Source organism: Apis cerana, linkage group LG6 (genome assembly GCF_029169275.1).
Source record: "Apis cerana isolate GH-2021 linkage group LG6, AcerK_1.0, whole genome shotgun sequence".
NCBI lineage: Eukaryota > Metazoa > Arthropoda > Insecta > Hymenoptera > Apidae > Apis > Apis cerana.
The window spans coordinates 13,824,601-13,841,894 of NC_083857.1; the positions used below are offsets into that span (position 1 = coordinate 13,824,601).

Below are 17,294 nucleotides of genomic sequence, written 5' to 3' on the forward strand. Positions count from 1 at the left end.
AACTAGTAGTTTAAATTGGATAATCAAAATTTCATTATTATTTGTTACATCTTATTTCATTAAAATGTTAATACTCTTCTATACTATTTGTAGTTTTTCTATGTTTAACAATTTAATATTTTGATATATTTGTTTTTTTTCTTGCTACTAATATTTTATATAATACACAGAAAAAATTAATTTATATTGAAAAATTAAAATATTTGACAAATGAAATTTTCAAACAAAATTTCATTCAAATTTGAATGGATTTCAAAGACAAAGACATTAGGATTCAATGAGAAAGTTCATTGATATCACGATTAATCCCTATTTTACACTGTAAACACGCTTCATAAGCAATAATTGCACTAATCATATTATGCAGAGAACATTACATCTTTAATCGACTGGTTTGTTAATCAGATTAACGAATTATTTGATTTGTACGGAAACAAACGGTCTCTAGGAATAGCTTTCCGTTTGCTTTTAATCTATCATTCGAGTTCTTGGTTGGACATTTTCCTGCTCCCGTTTCTTCGTTCCTCCACTCCTGAGAACAATTGAAGAAGCTTCTTTCCTGACAAAAGTTAATTGATTAAAGTTCCTTTATTCCTGCCATATTCTCGAATCGGATCAATGACATACGTTTTTTCACGCTTAGACTTGGATCTCTAAGTATGAAAAGATGGAAAGAAATTAATTAATGTTACAAATTGCAAACTGAATATGTAATCGATTATTTTGCATCGTTTCTTTTCTGTTTTTTTTTTTAATGAATAGATTTTTTAATTTTTTTTATATCTTAAATTTTAAGTCAATCAAGAACGTGGATTTATTTTATTTATGTTTTTGGAAAATGATTTTTTAAAACTTTTTGTGAATTTAATTGATGATACTTCACATTTGACTTTGATATTTTAGTAATAGATTTTTAATCTTGAGAAAAATTTTATCGAGAAAATTAAAAATGAAATACACTAGTAAAAAATTATATAGAAGTAATATTATTTATAATTAGATTTTGATTACATAAATAAATGAATCTATTCGATAATAAATAATAATAAATAATAATAAATAATGGAATATAATAAACTATGAGATAGTTAGAAAAAATACAAGTGTTTTACTTTATATTGAAAATTTAACAAGAGAGTGTTTAATCAATTTCCTATCAACCGCTAAAATGTTTTATTCGCATGCAATATAACCAAAGAGGCACAAAATTCAGCCATATATATGCTCATCAAAGCATCAATCTTTTTCTATATGTTATAAAAGCTCATGCCATTGAAAACAAGCTGCGCTTATATGGTAAAAACTGGCCAACCTTGCTTTCCCAATCAAATTCTGTTCGTCATCTTTTACCTTTTGCTTTTTTCGTAGTTTCGCCAGTTATTCGTAGTTATTGCCAGTTTTAACCAGAGATCGCAAAATCATAGAACATCCATTAAAAACTACGACAAAGTCAAAAAATATCTCGATTGCTCGAGGCCAATTTCTTGTTATTTATTATATTATAAAATAAATTTCTATTGTTTGTTATCTATTGTTTAAAATTATATCAAATCATTTTTTTTTCATTTTGTAACATAAAATTAATACTTATTTCTTTATTCCGATTATTCTTATTTATTTTTATATTTGTTTCGTTTGGAACATTTATTCTTTATCAATACTTTATCAATTATAAGAAAAAAATGAAACAATTTTTAAAAATTTTAAATCTAATTTAAAAGATCACTATTTAATTGGAGAAAAAAATAACGATATCTTAATTTATTAAAAGTGCAGATTTCTTATTATATTTAGCCCAATTCTCCTTCTATTTCTCCTTTCTAACCTAGTTCATGTAATAAATGAATAGCCTCAAGTATTCAAAATTTTTAACTTTGTCAGAACTTTGATCTTTATTCTATTTACCTAATGAAATCTTGTAAAAACTCTCAAAATTTCTATTGAATTTCTGTTGATTAAGATGATCTTGAGCAAACTGGAATATGTATGTTCGAGAAATCTTGCTTGACTTCGCGCTTTTATATTTTGTTTGATCGCTTCCACGAGATGTCGCCATAATAGTGTAATCGGATAAGTTTCTTCCGCGCCCTCTATTTTTGCTTAATCGCTGCCGGTCATTGCTCGAACATGTTTTGCAATATATCGTATTCTCGTGGCCGGTTCTTGGTAGTTTTAAGCATTGGGTTAATGCGAGAATGAAAAACTTGCATATTCTAAATCATTGAATAATATTTGTAATCATTGTATAATACTTCTTCTATGATGTTTCAGGTTATTTTATAAAGTTCAACGTATGATAACCATCTCTGGAATCGTCATTTTATTCTACGTAGTATTATTAGAAAATAACATTGATGTATAGAATTCAAAGATTACATTATAAGATTAATCAGAAAAAGAAATTATTAATCTTTAAATTTCTCAATCATAGGTATATTGAATTTTATAATAATAAAATACTTGTATATCAATAGTAATCAAAATGAAAAAAAGTAAAGAAAAAATAATTATTTTACATTGAATTATTTTTTAAATTGTCAAAACTTAAAAAAAAAATTTCAAGCTTTTGTAATCAAAAAAGATAATTAAAAAAAAGATTGAACGAAAGAATAATGATTTAAAATAACGTGTTATAAAAATTAAAAAGAAAATTGCTGATAAACATTGAACATGATACGCAACTCTAAACTTATAACAGCGCATATTTATCGACGAAGAAATATACCTAATTTTTCCAATTCTAATATTGTGCAATGTACAAAACAATATTCAATTTTACAAATGAATATATTCCATTTCGCAACTTCATGTTTCCAGCAATTTTCAAAACTATGAATAAACTCTCGATTACACATATCATTTTAATTTTTATGTCGAATAAACAATGGATGTTATCTCGGCGTCAGTAAAAGATTCGGAAGTTCAGATTAGATTTTAGCGCGTAATTTGAAATATGAAAAATAGAAATATACCTAACCTAGACCAGCAAAGCGTTAAACAATGAAAAATTCTCGATCGTCGATGCGCAATCAGAGAAATATGCCATGCAAAAAACATAAACGATTTTCAGCCGGCCACAGATAAATATAAGATAATAGATGGGAAAATCGTGATACTATCGAAAATGATTTATTTGAATAACAAAATAATTCATCTTTGTGACATATTAATTATAATACTTTTTAATTTTTTAATCATTAAATAATGATTTCATTTTTAAGTAAATATAGATGAATCTTTACAGAGAAATAATTATTTGATTTTAATTAAATTTGATGGAGAAATTTATTTGCGGTTGTATCACGGTTTCCTATTATTATAATATTTAATGCATAGTGTAAAATTAAAAAATATTAATATTTTAGAAACTATAAAATTTATATTGTATTATACATACAAAAATTTTATATATTTCTTATATTATACATTTCTTTTCAAATGATAAATTATAATATATTCTAATAAATTCTAACATATAAAAAATCCTTAAAATAACTAATAATTTTTATTTTTATTTTTTGCAGTTGTAAAAAATCTTTAAGAACTGTAATTTAACACTATGCATAAGCAGAATATCTTCAAACGAAGGACACTGGCTTGTGTTTGAATAAAAAATGCAATATACATTTTAAAAAACTTCAAAAAAACATTTATATTAAAAAATATTTTGTCGAGAAATATTAAATTTAATATTTGTACTTTAGATTGTACTTTTTATAGAATGTTTTTTAATATTATGTGATAAAATCAAATTTGCTATTCATTTAGATAATTCAAATCAAATATAATAATAACAAACCAACGCATATAGCAAACAAAAATATTTATGTAATATTTAATTCAGAAACATTCTTTGAATCATATGTATAAAATTCTGTTTTATATTTTAAATGTAATTAAATTTATATTACAAATTAGAATTATTTTTATATTAAAAATAAAAATTTAACAAAAAAAATTAATAACTTCCTAGATAATACAAAAATGTATATTTTAACCTGCAATTTTAATAATAAGAAAAAGGAAAAATCTGTTAATGATCAAGATTGTTCAATTCTTTTCCTATTCTTCTTTTTGAAACTTTTGGAAAATAAGACAATTCTCACAATATTATACATCTTCGAATTACTTCAATTTTTAAACTTTAATTGATTCTGATAATATTAGTTAAATTCAAGATGAAAGGATAACTTACATAAACAAATTCAACTGTTCCATTCGAGGAATAACAGCATATCTAAGAATAAAATATTAGTTATATTTTTAATCAAACAAATAATATTGTCTAACAAATAATATTGTTATTGAAATTACATTTATAATCACTAATTTGAAAAATACTGACCTAACCTCAGCTCAAACTCGATCTGCCCCCTACTTTCCATAAATAGGTAGCTAATAACACTTCCTATTCAACGTCAAGCCAGCGCCCTCTTCATTGAAGACATTTCCGTACAAGTACACGTATATACAATGTACGCGTACAATATATAAATATAAATATTAATATATATATAATATATATATAATATTATATATATATATACATAGAGATCTAGAGACGAGATGGAACTAGACGGAGGGACTCACGCGACAAGCTCGCCGAAGAACCTGATCTTCCTGTGGCAGGTGTCGAGGAGGGAAAGACGCGAGGAGACGGTCGAGCTGCTGGCGGCGCCGTGGTGAACTGGTGTCGGTGGCGCCGACAGGGTCGAGGACGTCGAGGCGGAAGAATCCTGGAGAACGACGCGTGCCGGCGAGCGCAGCATCGTCGTCGTCGTGATCGTCGTGGTTGAAGACGATCTCTTCGGCGCCCCGTCCTCGTGCCCGAGGATCTTTTCACGTACGCTGGGTATGCACCAAATCTTGTTCGGTTCTCATCGAACACCGGCTGCGACACCGATTATCGCCTGGTGTTCTCACCTTTGATCAATCCCAACTATCCTCAAACTTCACCCCTCCACAAATATAATTTATTCTATCTATTAAATTTTTATTTCTTTCCGAGTCGATATTTATTTTCTAAGTCTCTTTCAATCGAAATGTCTCACTGTTTAAATAATCGATTTGCTTTAATATATTCTTTTAAGAAGCTTCGTTGAACACGAGGCAATACACACGTTGCAGAGTCGTTGTTTCGCTGACAGATCTGTTTCGCGCAGAAACATGATCGACGCCATGTCTGTAGCTAGCGTGGCGCCACTATCGGTCCAAGATCAACGAAGAGAGAATCCGGTCGCGGTGACGCGTGCCAAGTCCGTCTCGATTATCATTGAACTTGAGTCGCTCTCGATTCGCGCGAGCTCCAGCTGAATCACAGCTTTCTCTCTCTCTCTCTCTCACTTTCACGGTATTCTGGGAGAACAATCGTTCGTCGACGTCTAAATAAAGAATCCCCCCGCTTGCGACTTCAACCGAGGATTTTAACGCACTATACTAATGTGATGAGTAAAAGCGAAGTACTCACCCCTAACGACAGAGAGCGTGCTTCCTCGATCAAAATCGAAATCGGAAAAATGTTTTGTGCATCGTTCAAGAACGATTTTATGTGAATTACGAAATTTTTTATCAGCTTTGCTCTATTTTTGAAATTTTATATGCTTGTTTTGGCAGTAATGCATTTTATCGAGATTACTCTCGAGAGATTTTGTATGAAAATAACTTTGTTCTCGGGTACCCTTTTTAAGAAGACTGATAAGACCAGATATTGGTATGGAATGATTTCGTCAATTTGAAATTGAAATTTGATTGTTTTTTGAAGATAATGTTATTGTCGAATAAAAAGTAAATTTTATTTAATCGTTAGATAAACATAATATATATCTTGATAGTCGAGATATCGATGAATCTTATAAATGAGAAATCGTTATTCTTGTATTTAAATAAGTTATATGAAAAATAAAGGCAATATACGATACAACTACGAAGAGAAGAAGATTCATTCTGTATTATTGTCTTATATTTATGGAATTTTCCGAATATACGAAGATAATTCAAGGGAATTAATAAAACATGCAGATTGTTTCGAGTCAAGTATCGCGTGAAGCAATCACTACATTTTTCATTTTTTTATATTTTGTGCAATTATGTAGTAAAAAAAGCATGAATAAAAAGCAATTTAAATTTATACTTTATAAATAACGACATTAAAGATTATAAATAAATACCAAAAATATTTATGACATTATATAAAAAAATCAATCAAGTTGGTGCGTGAAAAAATCAATGATATACCGTATCGACATGACAATGAAGGCCACTTCTAATGTTTGAGAAGTGATGCTTCCAGTTAAAAATAGTCGAGTGTTTTAAGAATAAATATTTTTAGAATTCAGATTTATTTTTCACTTCGAGATATAAAACATACCCTAATGTTTAAGGCGAGTTTCTAACACAACTATCCTAACCTAACCTAAAATAAGAAAATAAATAATTAAATTTAAATTTTTCCCCCTAATCTTTTCATTTACATTCAATTTCAATAAACTCATTTTCAATTGATTCGTTGAAAAGCTAATCTCTCGAATAAGTTCCACAAGATATCTCTCATTTGTCATGAAACAACACTCTCTGAAATGATCGCGAGATCTGAAAAGAAGAAAGACAAAGGCGGGAAAGTTTGGTTTTCGTAGACGTGCTCGTTTCTCACCGAAATCGAAACGGGCCACCAGGACGATCACGATTATGACTCTTTCCACGTTTTCTATCCCTATTTCCTGGGGTAGGAATGCGGCGAAATTTTTAGAATATGCGCCACTGGACCATCGCCAAATCGGTCCACGCGTTTCCTCATGGATACCTGAGAGATCTTTGGAAGACTCGTGACAGAGAATCTCTAAATTTGAAGATAATACTGCTGTGTTGGCTAAGATTTTGTAAAAGATAATTTGAGAATGATTGTAGCCAACAAGGTAATTTTACCAATATTTTAGTAAAAAATTTTTTTTTCGCTAATATTAATCCTTATTTCTTAAATGTTTCTTTACAAAAAGGATTACGTAAGCAATTTTTATAATTAATATTGTATTATATCAAATATATTAAATAATCGTTTATTCTAACTTGTCTTGCTCAAATAAATTCTAATAGATATAATGTACTTGCAATGCAATAAACAACAATTCTGACTTGATTGAATTAATCATGAAAACGTAGTTCACAGAGCACACCTTTCGTGTGCATGTCTTAAATGCTAGTATAAAATCAAAAGTGGTTATAGACATGACGTCTTTAGCGAATCGTGCCAATAATATTTCTAAACTTTCCATTAAATTCATTATATATTTATATAATAAACGAATGAAGATATTAAAGAGATATATATATTTAAAAAATTGATTTTCATTTAAACACGAAAAAGTAATGAATAAAAATAAATAAATAATAAAATGAATAAAATAATGAATAAAATGAATAATAAATATAAATAATAATGAATAAAAATAAATAATACTAATAGAATAAATAGAATATTTAAAAAAGCAGAAAAAAAAACAATGAAAAAATATGGAAAGTCTTTTACGATATTTTTACTAGCGGTAATATTGGAATATTCGAGTATTCATTTCGAATTATTTTTCTAATTTTACACGTATAATAAATCTTTCACTCTAAGCAGTTTTTAACGGATTTTATACGGTTTAAAATTTCACAGATAGCTTTTGATATCGGACGCTTTGAATATTTGCTGTTGCATCAGGTTATCTATGGAAACAAATGAAGTTCCAATACGCAAAACTAAACTAAATAAAATTTCAACTGGTTCAATAGGAAACCGCAATGAGATAACGCGGAAATATAAATTGCATCCTCGCAATTATATATATATATACATTATACATGCAAGACATATCCTATGATTATAAAAAAATTTTTTTCTACAAATTTGAAAAAAGTTAAGAAAGAAATTGTTTTTCGATTTTTATACATAATAATATTGAATATTTCTACAAATATATCGTTAATAAAACTTTAAACTTTTAGTCTCATTTAAATTGCAAAATATTTGGAAAAGCTTTTTCTACTAAAAGACCGCTCAAAGCATCCAAATAATTCGCTTTCGTGATTCGAAATCGTGGCACGAACACCTCCCTAAACTTCCGGAAATTTATCAACTCCTTACACTCGCAGGTATATTTCACTAGATATATAAACGGAGTTTCAAGACTAGATATCATTCTTGGCTGCATCAGAAAACTCGACTAATCATTGCGTTGCGTGTGTGTGTGGGAAGCTTTATATTTGAATAAATATCTTTCTTTGTCTCGGTGAGTTATTGTTCAATGATCATTTTTCATTAAGTAAATATTTTTTTCAGATTATTATTGCGTTTCAAAAATATCATGAAATATTGATATTTGTTTCGGCCATCTATATCGCTGCAAGTTATAATAAAAAGTATATATAATGTTTCAATTATTTTTGGTAATTGTATAATAACAAATTTTAGTAGTTAAATGTGAAAATAAAATAATTATGACTTATGAAACATACTTCAGCAGTGGACAGAGGAAACAGAGATATTAAGAAAAGTTTGTAGAAGTCTGTTCTCGAGTTACAGCCAGTTTTTTATATTTAATTTATTAAAATATTTTAATTACCTGATTTTTTTGAAAAAAATTCTACGACACAACAATTTCAGGCTTTCATTCCAGCCTAAAATAGCCATTTCGAGTATTTTCTATACAAATAAACTACTGCATATTATTGCAGTATAAAAATGGCCGCAACTCGGGAGTAAGGTCAAATAGGGCACATGTTTATACGAACTCTTTTTATTGCTTTTGTATCCTCTATTCACCATTGACGTGGGTCCCAACATGTTACGAAACACCCTGCATAGAAAAATTAAAAAATTAATTACTATTATTTTCTTGAACGATTGCTCAAAAGATCTTTCATGTTATTTTACTAAATTTTCATAGAAAGAATTATTTCCATTTCATTTGAAAAAAGGTTTTGATTTGTTGTTATTAGATAATTATTTATGAAGAAAAAAAAGATAAGAAATTGAAACGCGTCAAAGAAATCTTGTTCTTTGATAAAGTTTTCATTCCTCTGAAAATATATACATTAACCTAATTACAAGAAACTGATATCGAGCGAGTGAAATATAGACAATATTCCAATGGAAGATTTCTCGTCCTCGCTATGTTTAACATTCACGATCCATAATAAACAATTCTCAAGATACCACATTGTTTTTTTATATAACGTTTTCAAGATTCCATAATTTTATTGTTTTATATTAGTGTGATATATTCTATTTTCGTCATCATCGTTAAAAAAGAGCATATTAAGATGGTTAGGAGAAAGTAAAAAATTACGATCGATAAATTATTTCCGTCAAGGTTATATCTCTTTAGATTTCAAGGTCACCATCTTTTTTTTTTTAGAATGGAATTACAAATATTTTATCACAGTGTAATATTTAATCTAGCGGAAATAAAAAAAAAAATATTATTAACAATATGTACAATAAACTCTTCCTTTTCAAATAAAATCAAAATTTTGCCAAAAGATTAGTTTATATTAAAAAAATGAAATTTATTCTTTAAAAATAGCATAAAAATTGTTAGTTATAACTAGCGTGGTATAGATGGCAGAACCATCATGAAATACACATCCTCATATAGGTTAGAATATAAAGAGGTATAATGTTAAGCAAGACTATTAAAACATGGGATACAATCAAATAAGTTTCAATAAATATTAACATATCTTATTAATGAAAATTTTATAACTTTAGTATTTTATACTGTTACAATCCAATAAGATAAGATAAGATCTCCATAATATATTCATAACACAAAAAATTGTTGAGTTCATACATTCATCAATTTCTTACAAAAAATTCTCTGTAAGATACATATCCAATCATAACAGATTGATTATTTTTTCAGACATTTTGCACGATGAAATATTATTTACAAACGAAATATAGAACTTTCATAACCAATCAGATACTATTCCTTTTTGCAGGGTCAAAATAATACACAATGACGTTAGACGACGCTCTGGACTTCCATCTATATATATATATATGTATGTATATGTATGTATGTATGTATGTGTGCGCTGAAATAACGAGTGTACATCGAACGTGAAAATACGCTGTGATCATAAATTTGGTTCAATTTATTGAATCCTCAAGTGCGAGTAAAGAAATGACCACCGAGTTCGAGAATCCATGATATTTATCACCTGTTTTCTTGCAATATGTGATTCTTTTAGAATTCAATGAAGCAGAATAGAGGTTAGGTTAATTATTTGGAAAATTTGAAAGAAATATGTTGAAATAGGATATATGTTCATGATGATGAAATTTATGAGTGATTGAAGTAAATTCATAGATCTGTTAAATTTTTAAATATTTATTTTATTTAAATATTATTTAACAAAATATTATCCAATATCATTATTGAATATTTGATAATATTACAATTTGTAATAAAAAATAATAAACTTTTGCATTAAATTATATAAAGTATATCAATAGTAAATATGTAATTAATAGAGAAAATAAATTCAAAACGACAGATTTTATTATTACCTGTGCATATAATTAATATTATTGAAAATACATATCTATAGAATTATCAATAATATGATCAAGATGAAAAACATTAAACAAATATTGAAATATATTTAAAATGAAATATAAAATAAACATTTAAATAATTGAAATTAAATAAAACTTATATGAGAATAATAATAATAAATATCATATTAATAAAATGGTAAATGTTATAAATTTTAAATAACACAAATATATATTTTTTAAATTTTAATATAATTATAACTTAGTTCTGTGTAAATATTATAATATTTATAATAAAAAATATCATATTTCTTTAATTATTTAAAATTAAATATTAATAAATAATGATAGTAGAACCGGAAGTATCTATTTGGAAGTTTGAACTATCACGCAGAAATGCTTATAAATGAATGCTTGTAGTATTTTAAACACGAATATATGAGTCATCATTTCTTAGAATTTCTGATAATATATATATGTAAATATATGTACATATGTGACAATCAATAGAAAATTTCTTTATTATTCTCTAACATCGAAGAAATAATAATAATAATAATAATAATATATTTAGGATATTTTGGTAAACGAAATATAAAGATATATAAAATAAAATAACTATCTATTACACATAAATAATGATATAATCAATTTATTTAATAATGTTGCAAATAGTGTAATTAATATTTAGCTTTTCTTTTTAAATAAGATTTAAAATATACCAAATGAATGGAATCACAAGTAGATGAAGGAATAAATGAATAAAGTAAATGCGAAAAGTAATACTATGACTATTCAATTTATATGTTGAAGCGTAGGAGTCAATTTATGAGAATAGATTTGCATAACACTTGTTAAAAGTATGGAAAGTTAGTTCTTGTATAATATTCAAATATGTGTTTCAATTCAAATTTATTTCACCGCCCATTTTTTGCTTAGCATAAAAACATCTCATATTGAATTCATAATTTAAAAATGAAAAATACCAATTTTCTAATAAAACATATTCCTATAAAACAAAAGAATTTCGGAAGAAAATTCGATCAATCATAAAAAAAAATACCAAATTTCAATGAAAAAACAACGAGATTCAGTTTCAATAAATGTTAAAACTTTTTTAAAAACGGTGAAACATAAGCTTAAACAATCTCACCAGAATAAATATGATCAGAGAATTTATATAACAAGGGGGGGGGGAGAGCGATAAGGTATTTCTTAATATAATAATTAGATAAAAGGTATTAAAGATGTAACAGACATGTAACAAACAAGGTTTTTCAAACGTTGTATAAATTAAATCATAGTCGCTTACGTCAGTGAGGGTTATATGCGCGCGCTCTTATGAACCGCGCCTTGGTTACTGAAATCTTCACAACGATACACTTACACACATAGGCAAAGTGCAAACACGAAGCTCAGGCGGCATCGTAAGGATCAATCGCCGTCGATCGAAATTTATGCTTAACTGAGCATCTCATTAAAGTGACGTCATTAAGGCAAGGAAGACGGATAATAAACGTACGTGACTGGTGTCAACAACGAGCCTAGAGACCTCTTTGCTTCTTTCTCGGCACTGAAAAAAACGCTACACCATCATGGCGAATATTACCTCTTAATTGATTATAAAATAACGAGTATGATAACTTGCTCGTTGATAGTATATTAAGTATCGATAAGAGTATTTCGTGTGATTGAAATGGATATATCTTTAAACTCTTGTACTCCTATATTAATTTTTCAGAGGCTGCATGATGCATTGTGGAAAATAAATGAAATTTGATTTGTTAAAAATAATATATAATATAGATAATGAATTGAAAAGTCGTTCAAATGAATTAGAAATTGATAATAATAAATTTACGAAGAAGAAGAAAAAATATTTTCTTTGATAAAATTTTTTTATTTCCAATTTTTTAAAATATTCCGTTCGTACCAATTTATATTTTAGAAGACACGTCTATGTTGTTAAGAATTCACAACTAAGGTAACATGAGAGCACGTGAATATAACAAGTTTCAAGTTTTACTTGTCCAAGGTCGTTATCCCTACCAGAATTTAAACGATATATGGCCAAGAGTTTGTTTGATCTGGTTATTTCGAGTTTCTTAAAATATATACTCGAAAAAGCAGATTCTAAGAACGTACATGAAATACTATAATATATATGATAATATACATTACGAAAGAACATGTGGAATAAATTTATGTATAAAAGATGTCGATAGGTAGCGGAACAGTCACAAATACAATCGGTTACTAAATTTCAAAACGAACACACTGATGAATAATGCTTTGGGTGAAAAGTTATCGGTCGAGCACTTTGATGACTCATGTATAAATGGCATAAGTATAGACAATCAACGACAAAATTAAATTTATAACCTCCATTTCCACTAATGTGTTTTGTTATCAAAACACTTAAGAAATTATTTTTTTTTTTTATTTTAATGTGCCTTTGGAGAGGTATAATGAACAAGAATACCATTTTAAAATATTATATACGTTTTAACAGAATTATTATGTCTAATTATTCTTGATAAAAATAATAATTTTTTAGTATTTAAATACGAAGGTTAAGCTACTTATTTTTATCTTTTCTTTTCATTTTTAAATAACATAACGTTGTAATATTTTTTATATCGTAACTTTTGAAATGGGGGAAAAAAGAAGAACGAATTATTTAAAAATTTTTCTAAATAAATCGTATCAAGTATCACCAATTTTTGATAAGAATCTTAGTCGATTTATTATAAATCAAAAGGCAACAACCTACTAAAGGATATATATATATATATCTACGATGACGATTTATATATATGCAAGTACACGTATATCTCACACTATTGATATTCATTTTCCATGCTTAATCGAGGACACGTGATGATTGACAAATGAGCCACCAACGGCGACAGTGATGTAAGTCAATTTCGATCAGACTCACGTCGTGCACGCGCCGCTAAACAAATTAGATTAGTCGACCGTCGAGGTGATATCATCCTGATCAGACTGAAGAGGAAATCATGTTACGAATTTTCAATTTCGAAATTTGTTAAAACTTTTTTTCGTCGGAAATGTAAACGCGAAATTATTTAATTCGTAGAACGATATTTTTGAAACACTTGACGATTTACTTTGTTTCGTTCAGTTGAACGCGAATAAACGCGAAGCCGATATATATTTTCAACGCTTAATTTACATCGAACACTTCACTCTATCAATGTTGGAAATTAATATTGCATCGAAACGACCACAATTTATACACTTTGATTTCTGTAAATATTAAAATTACTATCAGCAACTGCACACATCACCAATCCAGTAAACCAACCGATAAATCATCACACGTATAAATTCATATATAACCTCTAACGACGATCTAACCACACCAGTTACACGGCATAAAAGAGAGAGAGGAAAAAATCGATATTTATACACGATTATTAATAACACTGCTAATTTTAACCGTTGATGATTCACGATTCGAGTAAAAGCGATGGGATTTCTCTGACGTTATCTAGGCGTGGAAAGAAGCGAAACTTTCTCCTCGCTATAGGTTAGTGTCAATCACAAGTTTAGAAGAACGTTGAGAGAGACGAGTATACCTACCGAGAGAGACGAGTATACCTACTGAGAGACCGTTGGGTCATCTAGGGATTTTTCATTGCCCGAGGCAGCTCGGGAGAAGTTTGAACGTTACGAATTCAACGAAAGCGTTATCCTCATTACGATGATTCTCTTTTATGCTTTTTATCGCTTATACTCTCGATTATGCAACTTATACTAAAGGATACTTTATATATATATATATTTGAAATTTTGAATAATCTAATTTTAAATTTTAAATTTCATATTTCAAATTTTAAATTTGAAATTTTACGAATATTTTTCTCCCCCATGCGTTTTAAAAGAACATGTTTTTTAGAACGCTCTATACTTACACTTTCGTTGCATATTCCTTATAAATAGTTTCGTATAATTTATGCATAACCCACGGGATTCGTGTAGCACGGCGATGTATCTCCTTCGTTTCGCAAGAATCTACGTATGTTTCGTCCAATGGAATAAAAATTTTAACCTACGACTTTTCTGCACAAAAAAAGTATAGCTCGCCGTAATTTCAATCCGAAAAGCAATTTTCTTCGAATTTAACCTACTCTTGCACAAGAGAAAAATGAAACGTTCTTTGTCCAAAATACACGATTGGACGAAAAGTGAAAATAACCAAGTTTCCAAATCAAGTTTTCGATCAATATGAAGCAGAATGAGATGGGGGTGCAAGGAGAAAGTAATTCTGGTGGATTTAAAAAAAAAGAGAAAATAATTCGATTCACGGAGGCGTCCTCTCGAAACGGCGATGAAAGAGAAATCGAGTTTCGGAGAGAAATTCGATTCCGAATTAAGAATAAGGTAGGCATCGAGGTCCACCCTTGCATCCCTTTAACATGAAATTACGGTGGAAAATTGCTCCACCGTAGCTCGACTCGACTCGAACAACGTTTTCTGTTCCGATCTTTTTCTCCTAAGTTTCCACTTTAACGCAGTTTGCCAGGACCGAGGAGAATTAAATCTTTTTCACCAGAGAATAATATTAATCCGATCTGTGGAACAATTTCGTATCGATGTTCCATGAAAGAAATAACTTTTCAGAGGATCAGTTTCCTGATTGAGACGTTTTCTTTGTTTCTTCTTATTTAAAACAATTCTGAAACAATTAAAATATTCGACGAAATATCTCTTTTTTACATGAAATTCAACGAATAAAAAAATATAGATAAATTATTAAATTAGAAAACCCGAGTTATTCCTTTAAATTAGAAATATTTATTTATATTCCTAAGGCTAAGGTTAATCTATACCGTTTTCCTCTAATTAGAATAACTTTGATTTCGCAATATCATTAGCGAAACCCGAGAAGATATTTTCCTCGAATAATTGCAATAACCTCACAATTCCATTAGGGAAATCAGTGAAAATTCGATCGTATCAACTATAATTTAGTGCGATGCGATTTTCGAGTAATTAGATCATTGACGATAATAATAACAACAATAATAAATAATAGCGATCAAATTATCGTAATAACCGAACGATTCGATTCTTTGCTCTTTGCTCTGCAAATGTGCAAATATATATATATACTTTGAATAAATTTATAAAACGCGGGATAATTCAAAGAAATTACATCAACGATGATACACGATCACACGCTTTTTTGGCACGCTACTAGCAGCGATATGGTTAATTATGTTACCCGCTAAAATGACGTTAGCGAGAGTAAAATAAACCCTTTAGTTAACAGGAAATATTAAAATTGGATTTCGCTAACCGGCTTTAGCCTCGCTCAATGCACTTTCCTCAACATGCTGTTTACAAATTACGGATTACGAACGGTATACGGTATTCGATTTTACGTTGCTTCGTGCGCTGTGATCGTAACAGAGTTAAAAATTCAATGTGAAAGCACTTTTAAAAGTTTTCGATCGAATTATTTGGATCCGTCGATTTCGTTCGAAAGAAGAAGAAAAAAATCTTTGCTTTCAAATCACTGTTTGAGTGTCGTGAAAAGAATACTAGATTACATCTAATATTAATCAATAAGGTAAATCTTTAACGATTACGAACGTGTTAACAAGGAACAATGTAACCGAACGAAAAGACAAACTGAAACGCTCGTTTCTTAAGAACTTGTGCAAGATGAACGCGCGATCTAGTTTGAGAAACAAGTTATAGAGGCAACACAAACTAAACGGAAGGTGTACTCCACGTTGACGGCGAGGAGCACCGTCAGGGCTCTGATAAAAACTTGAATCCCCTTTTACAAATATTTGCTATTCCACGAAACGCGAATCTCTCGTCGCGAGAAGTTTTTCAACTTCGTTTTAACGCGTTCGCGTGATATTGTCGCACACCAACTCTTATGATAATTTAATAAGACAAAGGTATTAGGAATTAATCGTTTCGTCCTCGCATTTTCTTTTCGAATCTCACCTATTGCTTTCCATTCGATACCTCGTTGTTAATTATATAGAATAAAGAAATATTAAAAGAAACTGTGATAAAAGAAACATTTTATAATATTAATCACCATTCGATAAAATTTCACGAAAGAAAATTTACCACACTTTTCGTGAATTAATTTAATTTAGAATAGTTTAATTTGAACTGTTCAAATTTTTATAAAAAGAAATATTTATACAGCGACGTTTTTCGATAAACTGTATCGAACGAGTAGATTTGAAAAAAAAAAAATTAGTCACCTTCAAACTTTTCCGGCAGATGTCCCGGCAGACGTCATTTAAACTCCAATTTCAACTAAATCCGCAATTAATCGGGAACTCGACCAACAACTTGTCCGTTAGGAACCATTTAAAATGGTCAGCTAGGCCAATTCTTAATCTTGCGGATAGCCATCGCCAATTTCTAACCTATTCTACTCTTGACATCGATCTCGCTCACAAACTCGGTCGACGATTAATTATAAACAATATCTGAATGGTCTAATCTCGGCGGAACCTTAACCTTCTACGAAGGTACCGATGATATCGTTATTGCATATCGTTAATTTTATTTAAACTTTGAGAACTGCATTAATTGATAGATAATTGTTAACGTCGCGTTAGTTGATGTATTTATTTATAAAATTATTAAGTTTTCGTAACGTGTTTTAATATTTAAAAGTGTAAAAAATTATCCTAATTAAATTTAACACTCGCAGTTTTCTTAAATGTAACATTCTCCTTTGAATTCTTTGGTC

General features: G+C 28.8%; 1 protein-coding gene and 1 long non-coding RNA gene across 9 annotated transcripts in view; both read right to left on the reverse strand.

Moving 5' to 3' along the window:
- LOC108003814 (MOB kinase activator-like 2) overlaps positions 1–17,294 on the reverse strand; it is a 45,890-nt gene that overhangs the window by 8,107 nt on the left and 20,489 nt on the right. For 2 of the 8 annotated variants that reach the window (XM_062076542.1, XM_062076540.1), the window contains exon 2: positions 4,591–5,355. The exons of 3 other annotated variants lie outside the window; for them this stretch is intronic. In XM_062076542.1, the coding sequence (XP_061932526.1) occupies positions 4,591–4,769 (179 nt within the window). In that variant the 5' untranslated portion in view covers positions 4,770–5,355. Of the gene's footprint in view, positions 1–4,590; positions 5,382–5,467; positions 5,674–17,294 lie in introns of those variants that run through there. 3 more of the 8 variants (XM_062076541.1, XM_028669719.2, XM_062076544.1) reach the window with 3 other exon arrangements.
- LOC133666295 (uncharacterized) lies at positions 743–4,583 on the reverse strand. Its single transcript, XR_009830270.1, has 2 exons — positions 4,346–4,583; positions 743–4,237 (listed from the first exon to the last, which is right to left on the reverse strand). It is a non-coding gene; the product is annotated as an uncharacterized LOC133666295 (long non-coding RNA).